Here is a 23,526-nt window from a genome sequence, read left to right as displayed (position 1 = left end):
AGAAAGCCTTGGCAATGAGAGACAGCCACCGGGGGTGAAGATGTCCAAGGGAAATACATACTGGATTTACTGTGTGCACAGGCAGTGAATTAAAAACACTTCATGGAATTTATGCTCTTTTCTGTTTCCTGTATTTGGAAAAAGGAAATGATAAGGAGAGAAGTTGCAATACATATTTTCTGTCTGAGCTTTATACATTAAACTTCAGTCAATATTTGCCAATACCTGGTGATTTTGAAAAAGGACAAACATTCGCAAGAAGTGCTGATATATGTATTTGTGGAGCCAAATATATACCTTGTGCAACTGCAGCATGTATGGTCTCTGCATCAAATTTGACCTTTGCCCTCCCAGGAGTTCCCAGCATCTTCTCCCAGACGAGAGTGACCTCCTTCAGACACGGAGTGATTTCCTCATAGTCCAGCTTCAGACGCCTATTCTGCAGATCACTCTCTGACGCTACAAACAAAATACACAGGCAATAGACGTCAATGATGACAGCACAGTCACACTGACAGTGAAGACCCCCAGTGCCCTTTGTCTTGTTCCTGTGTGTGCAGGTACTTGTCTCGTTGGAACTGAAGTACCATCGCTGTGAACACTCAGCCAGGGTTTCTAAAAGTTACTGAAGCCCACCTCCCCAGATGCCAAGGTCTTACCCTCTTCACCATTCACCAAGCCCTGTACAAGACCTTTCAGTTCTGTTTCACACTGACATCAGCAATTGCACTCCCACAGTTTCATACATTACTGATACAGGCCTCCACACATTGTGGCAAGCAAGCCATTCATAACAATAAAAACAGTGTAGAACAGAAAGCTGCAGCATTAACAGGATTAATGACCTCCTCTACTGCTCTTCTGCTGCGTTCTTGCAGAAGAAGACATGTTATTATGAAAGTCTGTCCAATATGTACTTTATTTTAAAGTTTTTGGTCTCTACCAACTCCTGGGGGAAATATCTGATTGTTTAGCAGTTACAAGCTCCACTATGTTCACCAGCTGTTTGTCTCCTCACTACTGTTGAGCAAGTATTGTACAATGGGTTTTTAGATCTATTTCACTTAAAGAAAAGCTGCTTCCTTTGGCTGGGGGAAAAACAAACAAAAAAAAGCTCTGAAAAAACAGTGACAGTGAAACTAAAAACTAAACACAGCAATTTTTATTAGATCCAAACACACTGTAATTTGGAAGTTTATACATGGCCCTCAAGCAGAGAGAGGAAAATCAAATATTGGAGAGACCCTTTGGCCAGAGGGACTCATTATTATCATGACATATTCCACCCTCTGTGATACAATAAGATGTTTTTTGTTTTATGTAGTCAAACTCAGGAAAACTGCAGGGAAACCTTGACCCTGGACTTAAAACACATTAACACTAAACAAAACTAAACAGAAAGACACAAACTGTGAATTCCGTTGCAACATGTTGACACCAGTGATCAAAGAAGGTGAGGGCACACCCAGGGCCCCTCATCTGTTCCTCTCTTTTCGACAACACCCTTCCTCTCTCCCTCCCCTCCTCTTTTAACCCACAGCCTTCTCTCTTCTTGTCTTTCTCTTTTTCTGCCGACATTCAACCCTTTCTTCTCATTCAATCCCACGTTTGTCTCGTCTGTCAGTCACACTCTCCCTCTCCCCCCTCCTTCCTCTTGTGGACTTTCCCACCTTTTCCGCTCATGTGTGGTGTCCACCCAGTGACCAGCTGCAGAGCTGGGAAGAATGACATCATCACTGTGGGACGGGAAAGAGACAGCCGCCTCCAACGAGTACTTGCATTTTCCAGGAAATGGAGGGTAAATTAGGTGTGCAACAGGGAGCGTTACGCACCAATTATAACAACATCAAAGTTTTAATAAACAATTAGAGAATATGCAAATTTGGTGCCTTGCAAAAGCACAGGTCTTTGCATAAAATGCACACTTAAATCCAGAGCAAATCCATTTTAAAACCACTGGCAAAAGATGAATTGAGAAAATCTCAAGAGGCCTGAATACTTTTTATGAAGTGCTGTAGATCCTGGCTTCGGCAATCAAAGACAGAAAAGTAGCGGGAGTGACCTGGAATGCGTATTCTAGATAACAGAGGAAGAAAACTTGGACGGAGGAATAGCTGACACACCCAGGGTAAGAATAGATGCTGTTGGAGAGGCCATGGCTCTGCTGTCTGTCTTATCAGCTGTCTGGAGCAGGCAGCGTCTAGTCCATCAGGACTCACTCATTGGCTGTGCCCCAGCCAGCGAGGCACTCTTCAACCTCTCCTCGCCTCCCGCTCCTTGTTTCTCTCTCTTTCTGTTGCCGGAACACTCCACCCATGATAACACACAACAAGATAGGATACCCCACCCCGAAGTGGACAAAGACACACACACACAGATGGAGGAGCGCACACACAGTTTCACAGCTGACCCATAAACCGGGCAGCAAAGAGAGACAGATAAACAGATAGAATGGAGGTCAGGGAGTTGGGCTCCACCCAGACAAATAACGACAGAAAGGTGGAGCACACCCTGTGGGAGGAATAAAACACAATTAAACCATAGACAACCAAGAAAGCCGACACATGCCCTCGATGTGCATGTTAGTGTGTATACTATACAACAAGTATGTGTGTCAGGCTGAACAGAATTAGGTCACCGCCTGGACTTGTTTTTTATATATGCAGTCACTGGTACCCGTGTGATGGATGAATGCGTGTGTGTGCGTGTGAATTAAAGCTTTGTATACAATGCAGGTAGTTAGGCGTGGCATATAGTCAGGTGTTGATATCTGCCAACTGGGTCACAGGTGGTGCACTTGGCACGCCCCACATATACCTACCAGCATGCACGCACAGACATGCAATGGCACACAACACACACAAACACACACACACCTACGCACACCCACACACACAAAATTATACAACCTTAATTTGTGCTGTGTCTAAATATTTAAAGTAATCAGTAATTAGATAACATCAGTGTGTGTGTGTGTGTGCGCACATCTGGACAGGCATGTTGCTAGAGATGCCAAAGAAAAAATGAACCTGATTATGTAATTCATCAGAATCATGTGAGTGATGCCAATACTGCTCATTAACAGCACAATGCTGGCTGCTGTTCTTGTTATCAGGCAGACAGACAACAAATCCAAACAAACTTCAAGGACCAAGCCACAATAAAATACATTTTGATTCAACAATACTGATAGCAGCCAACTGACTACATTTCAGTGTAGAAACTGAAGCAACTCTGGATTATATGCTTTTATATTTTAGCATATTGAGCCTCCGTTCTTATGTTCAGGAACTTGGCCATGGTTCACTGTAATACACGCAACAGACAAATTGTCTGTTGCATGCAGGCTTTGTGTGTGTGTGTGTGTGTGTGTGTGTGTGTGTGTGTGTGCGTGTTTTAACCCCCGCTCATCTGTCTAACTCACCCTGTAGTTTCTGGTTCTCCCTCTCCATCCTCTGCAGCAGGATCTGCTGCAGGATGGCCTTTCTCCAAAGCTCTCTCAGTTCCTCTTTGCTTCTTTTTGTCCTCTCCTCAGGGACCACACTTATGGACGAATCCCCATTTCCACCAACTCCCACCTGGCCCCCACACACTCGAGCCCCATCTAGGCAGGGGTCCCCCCGCTCTGGAAGACATATCACATTATATTACATTAGACTAGAGGGATAACTCTACATGACAAGTCTATTGTAGCAGCAAATAAGACAATAACGCAAAGACATAATACAGATTATCTTCCTTCGATTAACATATTTTAACAGAATACAAAACATTAGCTTTCATAATAATTTTTAAAGGCAAACTGTGTCAAACAGCAGAGCCTGATGGGAGAAAGGAAAATTAAATATAAGAATTATCTGACATGGAATGTAAAATACACAAAAAATTATTATCCAATAATTTTATTTATGAAATTCCACATTCTTTCATTTCAAATTTCACCATTTTTTCCCCCTGACCCACAGTCAAAAAACCCAGGTCAAACTCTGGCAAAGTAAAAATAAAATTGCTAAACATAGATATTTGACACAGTGAACGCACACACAGCTTTAAAAAAAAAAAAAAAAAAAAAAAAAAAAAGTGTTTGTGTGACTCCACCTCAAAGTACAGGGTGGATCCCAAACCTCAAAATACCCTGTGTTGTTTAGAGGAAGGACATAACAACTATCCAGATAGCACTTGCTTCTCTTTCAGTTCATAGGAACATCACAGCTCAATTTCATCACACGCCCATGCATGCACACAAACACACGCACACCTTAGCTTGGCTTAAGTATGCAAATTTGTTGGTTATCTATTCAAAGAATCCTCTTCTTTCTTAATTTAGAAATAAAAACAAGGTCAGTCAGTCCTTTAACAGATACGCTATAAAGACAAACCCACTGTAAATGAATATATTACACACATACATGCACACGTGGGGAGAGTGTTCGCTGTGCCAGATGAGATTTATGTATGCTTTTTTGTCTCCGTCAGGGAGACTACTAAAGACTTGCTGAAACCAGCACATACGCTATCCAAACACATGGCTCCTGAGTTGAAAGAGACGTGAAGACACAGACACACACCCAGACAGATGACAAACCCCTTTCACAGAGTTATGCCTTTGTCAGACAAATACAGACTGCTACACTGTCTCAACAGAGCACTTTTAAAAAGTTTTAGGTGTGAAAAACTCATGCATGCATGGACACACGCAAAGTGGCACGATCCACTCCCTGAGTAAACACTCTAACTTGGCCAGGACCAAGTCCCCAACGCGTACACACACACACACGCACCCATTGCAAAGTGGGTCAACAAGACTGGCGCTTTCCTCTGGCGCTGTCTGTGTGTGGACTGTCAACATGACCTTGAGACACCGCCACCCCCCTCCAACACATGCACACACTCACCGGACACACCCATGACCTCATGTATGTGAGCACACAATAAATACAAACACAGCCTTACCCAACTACCTGCTAAAATGCACCGTTTCTCTTTTACTTCATGGTGGTTGATGCAGATATCATTAATAATGAGGAGAAATGACGTAGGTGCTTGTTTACAAGTTTCATTTGAAAGGGAAACTTAGTGCACAATGACAGGCCTAAACCTTGCTAATCCTATTTGAGTAGCATGTTCAGAGAAAAGGCGGATAAAAAGGTCACATTAGTCCAACATTCCTGGTGCATTTAATAAACCCAAATCCAGATTCCAGAGGGGCGTGTAAAAAGTTAACAGAAGCTTTCAGAGTAATGTAATCCATTACTGCTGCAAAAAAAGTTCACCGCTGTGAAGGTTATTATGCTCAGTTGTTGTTTAGACTTCATGAGAGACATACTGAGTGAACTGTATGGAAAGATTTAATGTCTTTTGCGAATTTGGAAATTTTAAATTTTGGCACCCCCCAGTGGTAGCATAGGAGAAGACATAGTGGCAGACAGCGGTGCATGAATTTCTGCACATTTTAGCAAAAATATCCTATTACTGTTAAGTGCCTTTCAGTCAGTGTTAAGGGTCTAATATTGACGGTTCTCCTTATTGGGGTGGTCCTTTGCTGTGAGGACTTAGGAAAATTTAATATCCATAAGTTGCCTGTGTAAGTGTAATTTAATTGCAGTACATTAACATTAGTGTTTTTTCTTATGATGTCTTTTTGTTATTTCACTTATATCTCTGTAAAAAGCCACAACTGAAATAGAAGATACAAATGTCAGTCTTATTACGCTACAACACTGGGATTGGATGACTTATATTAAAAACAGCCATCTCTATTATGCCTTCTGTGTCATCACCACAGGTGGATCCAACGCCACGTGACAGAATATCCTATTGTTCACTTTTTGGGATCAGTGCCAGTAAGCACTTCAGATTCGTTTATTTTTCCTAACTCTTCATCCCTCTTAGCAAAAATCCGCTACAGTACCGTCATGCTTATGCTCTGATGATAGTCCTTAAAATAACACACACACACAGACAGACACACAAAATGGTGAATTTTTCTGTTTTCTGTAAGAATATAAAGTAAAAATTAACATTTTAAAAAGGAGTTTGCAACATGACTGAATACCACATCAGTAAACTGCTGGTAAAGACTACAATAACACAACCCCATTTATAAGTGCAATTTGTATGGTATGGTCAGGAATTTTGTTTGTGAATGTGAAGGATGTGATGAAACAATAATGTTGACATCATTCTAAAGATGTCTCGGTACTGTGTTGCAGAGTTATCCACTGAAGTTAAAATGCTAACCAGTTAACCTCAGCCTGTCCTGTCTTGTAATACCACTTCCTCAGTTTCAGCTGGGAGATCTATACAAGCCGAGTGGCAAGCTTGCTAGGTTTTACGCACTCTCTTAATCAGTAAACAAAAAAAAACTCGCAAAATGTCGATAAGGGGAATTTTCTTACAGCTATTTTCCTTACTTAACAGAAAAAATATAACTGAACATCTCCTAGATTCAAGTTTCTCTCTTTTACCAAACTGAGAAGAGCTTAAAAGGAGAAGGTCAACTGTCAAGAAAAACCTCTCAAACTCAAATGTGAGGTTTTGCTTATTATCTATATGATAAGATTATAAACATTATGGATTGTCTCAAAGACATTTGAAGACATAAATGTGGACGTTGCTGTTGGTTTTCACTATTTTCTTTTCTAAAACAAATAATTTAGCAATTCATTTAAAAAAATAAGCCATTGCTGGTACCATAATTCACTGAAATCAACTGTACAAGCTGGCTGAAGTGCAGTTCCTGCTCTTACAACTCCCCAAACACAAATATATTAACACTGATGTAATAAAGTGTAATAAAGAAGCTGCTTCCTCTGTTTTGCCAATTTCAGGTACCGTGTATGAACATGTTTTTATACAAGAATATATAGGTGTTTATTTCCATGAGTGTTTTTCTGTACGCTCTTACAAGGCCTTACAGTAGAGCTACAGTGTGACAAACCCAACTATCTCAACTATCAACACTTCTGTCTCACACACACAGTACATATAATTATGAAAACACAAGATCTGAAGACATGCAGGTACATGCACGATCCCATGAATGCACAGGCAGGCGCGCGAAAACCAAAAAAATGTAAGCTGCAACACAAGCATAAATCACGTCAATCAGTCACAGTGTAATGACAATGTAAGTCTCTGGTTAGTTTGCTCTGGAGTTTAGATACTAAGAGGGTGTGCAGCTCTTGTTGAGAAAGACATTGGCCTTTCTAGCCATACTTTAATCAGTTTTACCTTAGAACAGGAATATAAATTGCCAGCATAGTTGTTTTGGGTACTTAGTCTTCACAGGCACAAAACAAAAATAAACAAAACATATTACCAGTCTACTTTATCATGTTCATCAACTGGGATTTCAAGAGGAAAGTAAATCAGCAGTGTGTACCACTTTTCAGTGCATTAAATCCCGCAGCTCTCCACAACGCAAACCAAAACTGCATGACTGAACATTAGTATCAGTTTACTATACCCACCTAAAAAATAACAGAGGATGAATTTAGCAGATAGATGAAAAACTGCCACGAGGGAGGCGATAATATCGTACTCAAGTTCATACAGGAGAGGTGTGATGAACTGATCTATTCTCATTCTCTTCCCCCCTTTTTAACATTTACCATCATGTTAAGTGAAACAGTGACACAGAGTGGAAAAACTCTGTCACTGCAACACTGTCTACACACCCAGACCTGCATGTGTGTTTACACAAGTGCCTCGACCTGGAGCTGTCTTCTTCGTAAGAACAAGACGTTGTAGTATACAACTGAAGCATGCAAAGAAATCCTAATGAGAAGAACATTTCACCTGTCAAAGCTCTTTAATGCTACATATGGGATTAGAATCCTACCATAATCTGAAAGAAAGAAAACGTTTTGAATCATTCAAAGTCAGGGTTTGAAAATTGAAAACCTGAAATTGCAAGTCTGAAAATAAGTTTTGGAACCTTGAAAAGTATTTTGAAAGTCTGAAAAAAAAGTTTAATCTCTGCAAGCAAAATTTTGTACTTGAATTTTTATTTTTCAGTAATAAAAGTGCAACATGCATATTACAGAGTTTCAGTTTCACATTTTCAGAGATTCAAACCTCTTATTGCATCCTTGCTGTTTTTAAGTATACATTTTCAGAGTTTCAAATATGGCATGATTGTCCCACCACATTAGTTTGCAAAAAACTGCTGAAACCTTGTAATATGAGATCTGAAAACTGCTGTGGCATGTTTGCAAAAAAAAGGTTTTGAAACCTTGAAACTGGAGTTTTGAAATGTTAAAATCTTCTGCAAACATCATTTTGTATGTGAGCTCTGGGTGCAACACTGGTGTTTGTTTTTGCAGAGTTTCAAACCTCCCATTAACAACAAACCGTGCTGGTTTCACCCTCACGTTTTCAGAGTTTCAAATGTGTCACTGTTCTCCCACTACATTTAGGTTTGCAATAAAAGTGCTGAATGGTGTAAACCTGAGGCTTTTCGGACGAAACACCACTGTGAGGTTGCGATCGCGTGATTTTTGGCAGCGTTCTCACTCGCTGCTTTGGTTTGAAACTCTGAAACTTACACTGTGAAAAACTAGAAAAAAAAAAGACAAAAAAAACGAGATTCTATGATTTGAGCAGATTATTTTTGGCAAAGTTACCACAATTCTAATATTATACTATATATTTAAAATTCAGTCACAACACACACAACATCGGTGCTCATGCACACAAGCAGCGACCGAGTTGTAATTCCATATGCATCTGTCATCTTGCTTCCAACTCAGCTTGACCTCTCTCTAAATATGGACACACTATCTAACTTTAGTGTGAATAAAAGTGAAACAAAACAACCGAGATTTTTGCTCCAGTGTATTTCGTGTATTTAAATGGTATGGCAGCATGACCACCTTCTTGGAGAAATTGCAAAATAATCTGATTGAACAGCATGTTCACACAGTACTCACCACTGGTTTCTGTGTTCTTCTGAGGCGTAGCAACTCGTAGGAAGATCTGCTGCCTCCATGAGTGGCGGTGACTGCGCAGAGGACTTTCCCCTACCCCACATGACGCACTTGGTGTAGACAGAGCTGCTACATCGCTGAAAAACAAACAAGCAGGAATTGTGATACAATGTTCCCTGAAAAACATTCAGTAGGTTGTAACACACATTAAAGTAATCCTTAATGTGCGACACGCTAACATGAGCGTGATCGGTTGGTGTACATGTGTGTGTACCTGCTCTTTGGCTCGGGGGAATCATTCTCTTGGACAGTGGCCAGAAATTGAAATTTCAGAAAATTAGGGACAGAAGAAGAGGAGTGGAGACGAGCACGCAGACCACCCAGAGTACTGAGATGGAAAGACAGAGATGAAAAAAAAGCAGGTAGAGAATGGAAAATATAGAAACTTAGGCCCTGTTCATCCAGAGAGACACATGCAGATTCTTTTGAACTCCACTGACTTCAATGTAAGGATGTGACTTCTGGCATTCGGAGGAGCAGTGACATGGCCATGCTTTTTGATGCACAGTGTTGAAGTGAAAAAAAAAACTGAAAATGGTTCAGCCTTTCAGGAGACGCAGCTTGGATCACCTTTCAAAACTGTCAACTAGTGAGTTACATATTTAGCATTTCTCTGTCTGAAGTGGGCCTTACATAGTAACACTGACAACAAGGTCAAAAGAAGGTGTGAACAATTTATGAGTGCAGAGAAACTGCATGAAGATACTGCATGAGTCAAGCAGAAAGCCACTGCAGGATTCTCACCTTCTTTTACTGAGCCAGGCTCCAGCAGAAGGTGAGGAAGGATGATGGGGGAGGAGAGGAGAGGGAGATGAAGGGTAGGGAGCAACAGGAGGAAGGGTGGAGTCGGTTGTGACATGTCTGAGAAACAGCACAAATACAGAGAGAGAGAGAGAGAGAGAGAGAGAGCAAAGAGAAAGAAAGCAAAAAAAGCCAAAGACACTGAAATAAGTAAGTGATAAAAAGAGTGAAGAGAGAGGATGGAAAATAAGAGAAAGACGTATTTTGAAAGCAGAGCTGGGAGCAGATATACATTTTTGGTTGATCATCACAAACTTCTTAGCAATAATATTGTTATAAACTGCAAAAACTGACCATTCCTGGTTTAACATAACCATAAATAAAGCCATATAATATTCTGTATTTATTTGACTTTTCCACCAGTATTTATAATACGTAGTATTAAAAGCGTATTCCTGATTTATCGTGCAATCTGGCCACAACATTATCCATAATGCAGCACAAAACCCGAATACGTGTTATGCTAACAGCGACTAACGTAGCCTCAAGGTGCTGTCCTGAGGCAGAGATGAGCATTGAGATAAAGAGTTCTGGTAACCTCACTTTTTTCAAACTCCATACTCCCAGATTTCCTTCATTTTTGTAAACATGCAGTCTTCAGTTCCAACCAACCAACAACTTGAAGTGAATTATTAGAAATCCCCCAAATTCCCTCTATAGCCACTAAAGGCTTTAAACAACTTGCTTTACATATGAAGTGGTACCCTCTCTAACAGGGTACAGTAAAAACCTGTTACCAGACTCGTGAAGTGAATCTGTGAAGTTCCCCTTTAACTGTGAAGGCTCCCACATGCTTCCTTATCTTGTCAACGTTACACTAGTTAGAATAGTTAGGTTCAAAAGCAGAGGAAACAAAACTGACAAAACAAAGAGCATCGCTATTCTGACAGTTACTACTTCATGCATTAAGCAGGCCGTACACTCCAATATGCGGTTCCTTAGGGCCGATTTACAGGGCCTTGTTTCCCTTTAACACAAATACCCCTGCCCTCACAGACAAAACGTGTATGACACGCGCCGCTGAACAAGTGTTCAACCACCCATGAAACTGCTGTCACAGGCTTATACTTGCTCGTCACCATTTATATAGACTTGACTCTGTAAGTTTACTTTCATACTGAATATTCAACCACATAATTACTATCAACCACACAATTACACAGAAGCACATATAATGAAACTGCAATACGCAGTGCACTTTCCCTCATTTCTCTTGCTTATCTACTTCTGCTTTATTTATTTTTTTTCTGGTTTGTGAAAACTTGCAATAAATACAAAAGCACACTTAATAATGTAGCTGTACCAACACACAACCACAAACCCACACACACACACACTGTCCTTACTTGCTCTGGTGTGGAGAGTCTGTGCTGACGGAGTAGTGTCGTACAAGCTTGGGCTTGGTAGCTGCAGTAGGGTCCTGCTGCGTGTGAGTTAGTTTGTGTACAGGTGAGCACTCTACTGAAGAAGGGGTAGGAGGGTGGCTGAAAGTGCTGGCACGTCGGCGGAAGCCCTGTGGCTGAGTATCACTGGGGGAAGAGGACGGGGGAGACTGGGGGTGTGAGGAGCCAAGGCGCTTCAGGTCTCCTGTTGAGTTGTGGCACCTGAAGATGATGAGGAATTAAGTTTATAATATGCACTTTTTAGCTACTAAAATTCATCTTCAGTCTAAGAAAGTTCAATTTAAGTTTAAGCACATTTACTGTAGATTCAAGGCTCATTCAGTTTTACAATATTGCATTGTTTGCTATATATAAAACAATTTTTATATAAACAGATTTCAAATGTACAAATATCGGTCATAATGCATATCAGATGAATTGCCAGTTGCTTTTAGAAAAAAAGAAAAACAACTTGAGTGGATGGAGCAGTTGTTTTTTCAATAAAATTAAACAATATTACATTTGATTGCTATACACAGGGTGCTCTGATCACAGCTGACCCCAACACAAAATGATGTTTGTGTTGGGTACATTTTGCAGCAGATCTACATTACTTTACTCATCTAGGCACAGGGGATTCCACTGCAAGCTCACTTCCCAGGCCCCATTCTGACGGGTCTTTCCTAAAGAAACCAAAATAAGTCTATAAATGGCTCCCAGTGTTCCTCTTTTCTGGGAGCCCATACCAAGAGCTGTTGTCACTGTCTAAGGAGGACTGGTCTTAACTGCTGCTGACGGTAAAGATAAAAGAACAGGCATGTGTCACAAAAACCCTTGTAAATATAAAAAACAAGTGGAATTGCTCTGACCTTTGGCACTGATCGTTCTGACCCATAACATGAGTCAGTGTGTGGGCGTGTGTGTAAAAATGTTGACCTGAGTGGGCTGGTGGGTCGCAGCTGGGAGGAGGCAGGCAGGGGGTCATCTAGGCAAGGTTGGTCCTGGCTGCTTTTGATTGTACAAATGGAGGAGCCACTGTCACTTCCTATACTGTTGTCCCTCTGGGCTCTGGCCTTGCTGCTCCCCTGCAAAAATAAATAAATAAATAAAAACATATACAATGATATACAGTATGTGGCTTTTGCATGTCGTCAAGGACCTTTATCACTATAAAGGTCCTTGACTATTTATCAAACATATCAAAATGTAAGGATTAATAGTTATGAAAACACAAACTATGTGTGTGAACAATACCTGTATTTTATGTTGTTTCACAGACAACAAATAATAAAAACATAGTGTAATATATACATGTGCATACACTGCTGAATATATAATACAGAACAATGACATTAAGCGCTCTGTTACCTTCCAGATCCCTTCCAGGGACTCTGTGAGAGAGCGCTTGGCTCGACTCTTAAACTGCTCAAGCCGCTGCCGACTGCTGCTCAGCTGCTCCACCGGGGCTGGAGCTGCCTCCTCGCACACCTACATACACATGGAGAGAAAGTGAAGATAAAAAGTGAGGCAGAGTCAGAAAGCAAGACAGTGAGTGACACAAAGAGTGAGGAAGGTAGTCACACGTATGACTCTTGAAAGAAAAGAATTTTTCCCAGTTATCTTTCCTGGTGAACTAATCTGGTGTAGAACTGCTGACACTTTGGAGGAAACACAGGACGTAACTGAAATAGAGCGAGTTGGTACATTAGTGTATATATAGTGTATATAAGTTACCTGTTTGCTGTCTCCAGACAGTGTGTGCTGATGGCTCCTCTGTCTCTCCTCGTACAGACTCCTCAAAGAGGCCATCACCAACTCGTTCTCTTCCTGATCGCTCTTGGGACGAGCCCTCTGAATCACACAAATTCAAACTTTTACATTACTTTCTTTGTGAACTACAGTTTGATATAAAAATAGTGTTCAGCTAAAGTTTGTTTCAACTGTGACATCCATAACGTTACATGACTGTGCTTGATACATGACGCAGCTTTGTGCAGCATGTTGCTACAATTTAAGGCTAAATTAAGGACCAAAATCCACGGTCAGGAGGAGATTATATGAAGACTTACAAGCCCACTGAATATTGTATTTGTACTACAGAACAAAACAAAAGTTCTCATATTAACATTAGAAAACAGTAATAAGTTGATGGGACCCATTCAGCACTGTTGCTATGTCGCAGTTCAGCTACATCACCAGCAGAAGTCAGCAGAGTTGTCGAAAAATATTTACTTTGCCTCTCAAGACCCAACTTGAATTGAACAAGAATTTGTAGCGACAATGATGCCTAAATAAATTTACATCATTCATTGCAAATGGTTAAATGGATATGTTTGATCAGACAAATCCACTTGTGCTGAGAAGAGACTCAAAAGCTGAGTTGCATGCCACGCATAGAGACGGATCAGTGTGTTGCTGTAAATTCCACATCAAAGACTTGTGGTTCTTTTTCACAGGGAATTCAGTCCTGATGACTTTAAATTAATTTCTAAACTGTATTGTTTGTTTCCAGTTGCAGTCATCTCATAGAGGACTAAGAATTAACACACTGCCCTGCAGGTGCATCAGAAAGAACAGACCACATACCATAGTGTTTTCAAAGACTGAAGCTTGCTCCTGGTTGTCCAGAGTGGCCAAATGTTTCTGAAGCTCCAGCTTGGTTTTTGATGGGTGCAAACCTGAAAAATGTCAATGCAAAATTAAAGAAAACCACACTGCAGTCAAGGCTAGTCTCCCTCCAGATACAAATTGTAGGTGTAAGTTCATAGGGTATGTATGGTACTCAGGGTCAATGGTGCTGCCCTCTTAAATGGTACCTTCTTGTCCTACTTTCTTAGTCTCATAATACCGCATGACATCCCCTTATACCTGTGGTATTTGTGCAAGTTATCTATATTCATTCATCAAATCAACCCTGCCTCAATTCAACCAGAGCTAGTTACTAAAAGCCTTGTCCAGTTCTACTTTATGTAAAGCATGTCTAAATATGGCCATCACTTATCCTTCAAAACATTTACTCACATCTCAGTATTCAGAGATGTTCAGAGAGTAAAATCACGGCCATGACATTCACCAGACTCTGATAATTTGTGTGTTTCTGTAGGGCGTACTGTAAAGTAGTGCAGGGACAGCTTTCTACCTTCTATGCTCTCACAAAGTTTGTGGAGCTGCTGCATGGGACAGCTGTCACACTGCTGGCTCTGGGTCTTGGCATTCTGCTGCAGGGCTGCCACAGAGAACGCCTGCTTCAAAGTCAGCATGATCTCATCCACCTGGAAGAGCAAAATACAGACCCTATGCTTTTTCATTCATCCAAACTTTATCATACAGCTTGTCAATAATTTCAGTGCATTTATCAGTTTGCTTTCACTAGATTCCAATATGTAGAACAATTATTAGAACAAATTCAGCCTGTTTCCCTTTCTTGACCAAAGGACATGGATTTTTTTAATATTTAGGATCCTAATTCAAGGTAAGTTTCATAAGTGGGAAATCTGGGTAGATGGATATTATATTTAAAATAAACAAAACCGGCTTAGCTTTCTATTATACAATGGAGTACATCCATCAAATGAGAGAATTTTTGGCACATCATGACTCAGTGGAGCACAGATGCCCTTAGTCATAGGCAAAGAATTAGAGTAGAATTTAATCTTGATTGATAGAGAACAAAAATGATGGAAAATATCAGCTTCATGCATTGTGGCACTCACATTTATATCCCAAGCAAACTTGTGAGGTGTTAAATTAAACTAGGGTGATCAAATTTGAGCACTGAGTGGGGAATGTTGATATGGAAACGAAAGGATACGTGGAATTTGTTGCAAGAAATACACATAATGCTCAGCTGTGCATTTTATTCACATGGACAGCTATATAAAAGCTGTGTACATGTGCATTACAAAAGAATGAATTAGTTGGAATGATAGAAATGTGGCTGTTTGGATTTCTTCTCTGGTTGGAGGCTGAATATTAATAAAAAAAGGGCAAACAGTCTTTTTTTTTTTTTTTTTTACACAACATGCCTCATCCATTTCCTGCTGTATTCTATTACGCTTTCCTTGCATGATTTGTCTCTCACCAGTGATTCATCAGCACATTGGAAAACATAGCACACAAAGTGACAGCTCCCTCCTTCCACTGTCTCCCTGCAAATGAAGCCAAAGTGATCCACGTGGTGGATACCCTAGAGAGAAAGGATCAGGTGGTTTGTGGCTGCAGGTTAAGTTTAAAGTTGCACACAAGCCTAAGAAGACAATTAGGTGGAAGAAACGTAGCACTTCATACCTGTGAGCAGAAGGAGATTTCTCTGAAACTCTTCTCTATGGCAACTCTCTTAGTGTCTGGACTAACCAAGTAGATCTGAGACCTGCCCACCTAAAACAAAGGAAAACACAAAGAAACAGACTGAATAAATTTCTCTGTGCGCGCGTAGGTTTTCACAGAATTGCAATATCTCGTGTCCTTCTTAACTCTGTCAAGAGTTGCACATGTGTAGTAAGGATCAGGCTGTTTGAGAAAACAGCGGCAGGTGAACACAGTATCGTGTAGTTTGCCACAAGTTTCAGAGCAAAACGGATAAGACTAAACATGACAATAACCTTCAGTCTTTGTTAGTTTTGTTGTTTTTTGGTAATGGCTAGTAAAAAAACAAAAAAACAAACAAACAAAAAAAAACAATTCATATAGGAGCAAGTTAAACTGGTAAAAAGGGGAACCCAAAAATAATATTTCTAGTTTTTTTTTTTTTTAATAACTGGATTTGTCAAATGAGGCAGCTGAATTTCTTCTCTTGTCAAAAAGTACCGAGGAATTTTTTGGACAGTTCTGCTTTAGGGGATATCCCCATTAATACCATCATCAGGATATGAGTCAATATCACTCCTAAACCTTAAGAAGGAACTCTCAGGTTTACAAAAAATAAGTGATCTCAATTCTGTTAAATCCCAAGTCTTCACCCCTGTAACCACACCTTCTATTTCTGTGAACAAGTTGTCCTTCATTGTACTTCTGTATCAAACATAAATCACACAATCGCACTCTTTCTGCAGAAAAAAGGAGGTTTTAATTTGTCTTTGAAACTGAGGGGATGATTTCACCAGGATGAGGTCACTCTGTGACCTATCAATGGCAGCAGCAGGATGTATCATCAGTGTCAATAATGTGTCTGTATTTGCTGAGAGGGACAGCAACAGGCCCTGGTGGTTCCTGTGCCAGTGGTCACCACTTCCCATCTGGAGGACAAACAGGAAAACTCCTGTTGGCAGGGGGTTACGGAGGCGAACAAGGGGAGTGTGACTGAGCTCATTTTGAGCAGCAGTCAGCATTTGCTGAGTCATTAGGGGATTTATATTTTTGTCTCTCTTTTGTTCTGTCTCTCTGTGACCTTTATCAGCGAATGTGCAAGAGGAACCCTTATTTAGGGGAATGCTAAATTGCACTTCTAAGAAGAACCATCTTATATAAATAAAAGATGTCTTTTAGATATCCTTTCAAAAACATATATTTCTGTAATTTTCAGTTGGACCGGGCCTATCCTGAACTGTCATACAGAGCATGAGACTACTGCACCACCCAAAATGATTTTTTCCTTCATTAGAACACATGCTGAAAGACTGCATTTCAGCAACGCTCAGTGCTGACAGGCTTCAGGAACTGAACATTTTCATTTGCATGATTATATTTTCCTGTCCAGCTCTATACAAGATGTATATTTCTACAGTTTTTCTTTCTGTAATTGAGCACCAAGGTCCTATGCACTACTGAATGAGTGAATCACATTACTGTGACACTGGAGATTATTGAAGACTGTAACCCATTTTTACGGTTCTTTCTATTAACTTGTTATTTTTGACTTTTAGTATATTTAAATCTGCCTCTTTCTTAATATATTAATATTCATATATTTGCACTGCAAGAATTTCCCTTGATTTAATTGGTTTGGTTTAATCTTCAAATTTTGTTTGATTTCTTGGGAATCAATTATTGTCATGAAGTCCAACTATAAAATAGAGTACACAGAATAGAAGCAGAGTAATTAGAGCATACTCGCTATTATTTGTGTGTGTGTGTCCATTCATGAAAATTACCGTAAACAACATGGTCCTGTTCTCCTGCACGCTGGTGGGCTGTACTCCAGCCGAGTGGGCGTGTGAGTGAGTAGTGTTGGTGTGAGAGATCTCTGGCGAGAGTCCATTCTCATCCAGGGCCTGCAGACAGGGGAAGCTGGGGTCTTTTTTAAACAGGACAGGACGCTTCCCAGTCGTTGGGCTCCCTGTAGAACCATTGCCAATGGCACCACCCCCAAGTCCATTGGAAGGGAAGGTTAATACCCTCCTCAGCTCACCTGTCAACCCCCCACCACTTTGTCCTTTATTACTTGACCCTGAGCCATGCAACTGGCTAAACTTCTCGATGCACTCATCAATCAGGGCAGGAGGGGCTTTCTTGTGAGCCACGCTCACGCGGCCACAAAACAGTACCTCAAACTTTTTGGCAAAGGCTGTTGGAGACACAGCAACAGAGGGTGCCCTGGTGGCTGTTGTTGTGGACAGAGAAGAAAAACATGTTTCAGAGGGATCACTGCCTCCACTGGAAGTTTTGTTGGAAAGGATGGTGACGTCATCATTGCGTGCCGAGCTCTTGCCAGCCTGCCTCAGCGTACTGATGATCTCAGGAACCTGGAGGGATAGCACGCAGGAGACATGAACTTGTAAGTACTGGAATAAAACATTACATCCGAGTGGCCAGTGTACAACTACACCAATGAGGTTGATCACACATAAGCACAGACAGATTCAAAATACACTACCGATTTCAGGCTTCTATCTGGCATGTAGATGGGAGAAAAAAATTAGATCTTAGATCAATTCTCTCTTGAAAGATTATGCTTCAATGCAGAAAAGTCAATAATTGGAAATATACAACCAAGGGATACACAATGTGTGTTGGGTTGATAAATATTTGCCTGAACAATGGCAAAATTTATATTAGCGAACAATAATGAAATTACAGAAGATAAAGAGAGTCGATAATTTGAAATCAGGTGAAGAACATCGGAAAATGTATGCAGAGTAGCTCCTGAATAGGACAGTTTCTCTTGCAATAAGATTATATCCATTGCCACAACAAAGGGTGTCTCTTCAGGTACTTCAGCTTGTAAACATTACCTGTCTTCTTCATTTCTAAAAGTATTATTTGACTGGATGCTCATACAGCCCCAACACTGATAGAACATATCCAGAAACAGGTGGCTAGTCGCTTAAATATTTACACTGAAATAAATACTTAGGAACCACAAATGTTCCATTTATCAATGTAGCTGCCACACCTCACTATGAGCTAACATACCATATGGTGTGTAATGGTTCACTGGAACAGAATATCATACTGTGCTGAAAAGATGCCTAACTGGGAGCTTTTTGTCTCACAGGCGTTCCCTGTTCCCTCTTTTCCTTTTTTCCCTCTTCACACCCCATAAATGTGTACTCTGTAATGTGTACTTTTATTTCATATAAAACTATTTCAAGCAGAATGTTTACCATCTTGTCAAATTTGTATTGTGAGTATTTCAGCACGCAAGCTAAATACTCTGAGCATGGCACTGTTGGTGTGTGAGTGAAAGAAAAAGCAAAAAAAACCCTATTCGTCTAAAGGTCTGCAAACCTAGACCATTTCCATCATCCACACCTACTTACCACTAACACAAAACTACTTGCAAACACTCAGACACGCAAACAGGAGTACACTTGCACACACCCACATAAGAATTGTAACACAGACTCAAAATGCAACTGACAAAGGAGAACACAACTTCAGAGAACTTCCAATATGCATATTATACACCAACCAGCTGACATGTAAATTGCAGTCATAAACACATGCACGCAATATTGAAATCATTTAAAATTTCTATTAAAACTTTAAGGCACAAAACTGCTGTTGACATGTTAACAAAAAAGAGGTACCCCGAAGATTCGCTGCAGGGGAAGTCTGCCCCTACTGAAACGGAAACGTCCTTAAATATTATAGCAGCATTATGATTTCTTTGGTTGTAAAGACAACAATCACATACTAACATAGTGAACAAGTTAGCTCTCAGTTGCATATTTACATACTGAGCACACAAGAGGAACCTAATAATTAATCTAAGTCTTGTTTCTGGCAGCTTGACAAATTTAAGTCCAATATTCACTCCCTCTAGCTTTGTTTGGTCTGCATCATCTTTCAAGGGGAATATTTGGCTCTTCAGCAGCTAAATACTTCCCTGTGTTTAGCAGCTATCCTGTAACATTGTGTGTCTGCCATTTGGTGCTGGCCAAGGAGCGTACAGTGGGTTTATGCTGAAAACAGCTGCTTGCCGCACATACAACCAATGGTAAGAGTGGCAGGAGAGAACAAAAACGGCAAGGTTGTAGGTCATAAAGGCAAACCAATGAGTTGAAAGATGCTAAAACTTTGCCAAGAGGAGCTGCTGCAAAGACACTTCACATGTCTTTGTGGGTTCATCAGTATGAGAGACCTTTCACATTATAATTAAATGACTTAATTGTAAATACAAAAATGAAAATTATTGAAGCAAAAAACGTGTGGATTTTTATGTAGCCAAGTCTTAAGAGTGGGCAGAGGTCACTTTTCTTAGATCAGTGGTCATTTGTTTAAAGTAAGAGTCTGATTTATACCATAATCTTACAGACACTGTGAAGTACACATCAGTAAGTGACTGTGTGCTGTGTGTGCTGTGTGAGATGGCTCCGTTCTGCATTAATCATTTAAATAAGAATGTTGCACAGAGAAACTGACATAAACCTTACATCATTTTGGGGAAAGGCTCGGTAAACCTCTTTCATTTTGGGATTCATGTGGGACACAGACAGCACTGTTGGGTCACTGCAGGAAGTTTTACGTTAAGTTTACTCAACAGCTGAACGTGTCTTTTAATATCAACTCCCGCATGATATCGACAATTGTAGTTGCATAGTAGTAAAGAGGACCACAAGGCCGCAGTTGTGCCTTTCTATACCTCTGAACACTTCATCCGTGGCTCAAATCCCAAATGGATCCAGCAGTCGGCAGCTCGCTATTAAAAAATTTAACATGGTAAACTGAAAACGTTCGCCGCTCTGCCTGTTGAGCAACTACACACACACAACTACACTCACTGCCAATCACAGACTCTATTCAGGAAACTTCTATAAATAAAGAGATTATGTGTTATACTGCTGTATTACTTGGCTGTGAATGTAGTTTATATAATCTATGTAAACACTAATTTTCAAAAGTCACACATGCAAGTCTGACTGGTAAAAAAAAAAAAGAGCAGGATTTGAAACAGCAGAACAACAGAAAAAATGCTTTGCTGCCCTTGTCCAGCTTACGGGATATTTTCATGTAGGGCGGTTCATTATTCCCACACCCCACACACCCACACGAAATAACTGACGTGTAAAATAAACATGGGCTACTATATACATTCTGTAAAGCAAAATCAAATCCAAAAGTACTTTTGTTCATCTAAGTAATTTGCAAGTTTTTTGCGTTGCTATTCTTTTTACCCAGGGCTGGTCTGCATGTAAGTGGACACTGAGGGTTGAATGAGGACAGTCTAGAACAAATGTGCTGTACCTCCAGGCTCTCACTCACACCAAAATCCTTTTCTGCAACCACTCTTTCCATGACTACCACATAGGATTTCCATGCCCATTACAACAGTCTGACACATTGCTTGTGCCAGTTTTAAAGACAGAAAAGCCATGTGACAGAAGAAAAAACAGTTTAAAGAAAGGCCAGGTGAGGTGAGAGAAACAGTGGTTAGCAGCCCAGAATGGTGGCTCAGTTATTTTGTGGCTCTTGTCAATTTAAATGGAAAGTTCACCACAAAATGAAAAGCACATATTTTTCCTTCTACCTGTAGTGCTGGCGGCATCTCATTGCACCACAGCTTCCTTTTGGTTTGTAAACACGTCAGTGTGGTCTGCTGGTACACTGATGACCTTCTGTGACCAACACATTAGTTTGGCAATCTTACTTGTTAACAACAGGAACAGTCTGTGCTGTTGATTTGTAGCCTTTTGATGATGAATAGCAACAGTTACAGCATCACTGCAGTAACTAAAGGCCAATACACAGAGAAAAGTCAAACAGAAATGAGCCCAACATTTTCTTAGCATTTTTTTTAACTTGTTCAATCTATTTTTACACTTTGATACACATGGATATTGTATTGAGAAATCTATAAACACTTCTCAGGCTACTAAGATAAGATAAGATAAGATAAGATGAACTTTATTGATCCCACAGTGGGGAAATTCACTTGTCGTGCAGCTCGCAAGAACAGAAAAAGAGTGCAAAAAGCAAAAAGTGCAAAAACAGTTACAAAAAAATATAGAGGTAAAATAAATTAACAATTCACAAAGTACAGTAAACACAGTACAATATACAGCTATATACAAGTCCCCCTAAGGGAGGAAAAAAGGACCATTGAATGGACCACTGAATTATAAATTATACTACCCACAACAACTTTCCCTATGTAAATATACAAAACCGTAATAAACTAAAACAAAAAAAATTATATTTCATCCTAAATGATGGAATATTTTGTTAATTTCTATATGGAAATCCAGTTTTGCTTTTAAAGGAGGAATGGAGAAATAACACAGTTTTGAGGTTTTTTAGAATTGGGAGACTTGCTTCCTTACTTTTACTTATCAAATAAAAATAAAATAAAATAAAATAAAACAAATAAATAATAACCTGCAGCTGCCATCATACACACACACACTTCTGCTATTGTGGACCCATTTTACTGCACCACACCGGCAGCGTAGCAGACCAAGGAACAAAACTGAAGGAGGAAGTAGACGAGCAAAGCAGAAGCAGCGGTTGAGTCACATCAGTGATGTCATTAATGTGAGATGCCTGAGAAGCTACTAAATCTGCAGAGTCACACATGCACTTCCAGCCTGGTCCTGCTGTGTCTTGCATCGGCATGACATGCGCTCATTTTTATCAAAACAATACTTGTCTTGTATGGTACACTGTGTGTTCTGTTCTATCTCAACTGTAACCTGCACCAGTTAAGTGGATGACTGTGACCATTAAATTCCCTGTTTTTTTTAATTTATTAAAACAGCACTACAGTGGTGAAAAACAACACAGTACATTTACTCACGTATTGATTTTACTAGAATTTTGAGTAACATGTACTCCCAAAGAAAGATATGGCAGCAGACATAAAGACAGGCCCATTTTCTGTTCCACTGGCTCCTTTTCTTGTTGAACTGAAGACAACAGGTGAGACAAGGAGAGATCTGTTTACTCATTCTCAGGCCTAAGTCACCTGAGGTGGGTTAACAGCTGATCTGAAGAGCATCTAGTCTATTTACAACGTTTCCACTTCATGCTCTTGGGGGGGGGGCTGGCGTATCATTGCAGCCAGTGGAGATGTAATCCTCCTATCTACTGACAACATACCCATGACACCAAAACTACAGCACACTGAACCACAATGTCTGCACAACTGTTTTGCTTGTTTTTTTTTATATTTTCTACCAACGTCTAACTAGTGTTTCATCTACCCATGGTTTCTACTCCGCACACCCAACATCTCCACCATCCACACGCCGTCTTTCTCGCCCTCTTGCTTCTAGTGTCCACTTGTGTAATTGTGACATAAGAGTGGAGTCTGCTATCTGTCCACTAATGACAGACCTTTATCTGTTTGGCTTACCCCACCCCCTCCCTCCTCCATCTACCCTTTCCTCTTCCTTCTGCTTTCACTGCATGATTCTCTGAAACACTTGAACCAACAGATAGCTTTAGTCATGGCGTGTGACATTGCTCTGACTGATCTCCCTTCTGGACTGAGGTGGATTTGTTTTCTCTAAGATTTTCTCTTTTCAGTCCTCCTTTGTCCAGTTTCACTCCCTATGTTTTGTTTGACTGATAATGGCTCCTGAATTGATCAGCATGGTGACATTACAGTCTCCTCTCCTGAGTCACTGCCTTCCCAAATACATTTTCAGGTGAAATTCTAAATTCCAAGAAAGTCTAAATCCACATAAGTATTCATAACCATGCAATATATCAAATGATTAAAATTCTATTTCTCATGAATCCTTGTTTGAAAAAGGAGAGAAGAGAAAAATTATTTGATAAGTCAATCAACAGAACATTGACTGGCAAATATGTTAATAACTAATTCATAATTTGAGTCATTTTAAAGCAAACACATTGACATTAGCAGGTGCTGCTTCTTAAATATTGGAATTTGCTGCTATATATTTGTTTGGGATTTCAACTGTTGCTAAGATAAAACAAGCAATCTGAGGACCACAGAAGTTATGATGGGC

The 23,526-nt window shown here is 40.2% G+C and overlaps 1 protein-coding gene across 6 annotated transcripts in view; it reads right to left on the bottom strand.

Annotated features, from left to right (window-relative positions):
* Nucleotides 1–23,526, bottom strand: part of tbc1d1 (TBC1 (tre-2/USP6, BUB2, cdc16) domain family, member 1) — a 43,817-nt gene that overhangs the window by 10,514 nt on the left and 9,777 nt on the right. For 2 of the 6 annotated variants that reach the window (XM_046413381.1, XM_046413409.1), the window contains 14 exons: nucleotides 17,263–17,853; nucleotides 15,461–15,550; nucleotides 15,255–15,359; nucleotides 14,313–14,445; nucleotides 13,760–13,851; nucleotides 12,908–13,024; nucleotides 12,542–12,661; nucleotides 12,110–12,258; nucleotides 11,138–11,395; nucleotides 9,735–9,932; nucleotides 9,205–9,318; nucleotides 8,934–9,067; nucleotides 3,425–3,625; nucleotides 298–459 (listed from right to left, as the gene is read on the bottom strand). In XM_046413381.1, coding sequence (XP_046269337.1) covers nucleotides 298–459; nucleotides 3,425–3,625; nucleotides 8,934–9,067; nucleotides 9,205–9,318; nucleotides 9,735–9,932; nucleotides 11,138–11,395; nucleotides 12,110–12,258; nucleotides 12,542–12,661; nucleotides 12,908–13,024; nucleotides 13,760–13,851; nucleotides 14,313–14,445; nucleotides 15,255–15,359; nucleotides 15,461–15,550; nucleotides 17,263–17,853 — 2,464 coding nt within the window. The remainder of the gene's footprint in view (nucleotides 1–297; nucleotides 460–3,424; nucleotides 3,626–8,933; nucleotides 9,068–9,204; nucleotides 9,319–9,734; nucleotides 9,933–11,137; nucleotides 11,396–12,109; nucleotides 12,259–12,541; nucleotides 12,662–12,907; nucleotides 13,025–13,759; nucleotides 13,852–14,312; nucleotides 14,446–15,254; nucleotides 15,360–15,460; nucleotides 15,551–17,262; nucleotides 17,854–23,526) is intronic. The other 4 variants (XM_046413372.1, XM_046413390.1, XM_046413396.1 and 1 more) reach the window with 4 other exon arrangements.

This window comes from Scatophagus argus, chromosome 2, assembly GCF_020382885.2.
Source record: "Scatophagus argus isolate fScaArg1 chromosome 2, fScaArg1.pri, whole genome shotgun sequence".
Taxonomy (NCBI): domain Eukaryota; kingdom Metazoa; phylum Chordata; class Actinopteri; family Scatophagidae; genus Scatophagus; species Scatophagus argus.
Note: the sequence above shows the minus strand (reverse complement) of the source record. Positions and strands in the feature narration are given on the sequence as shown.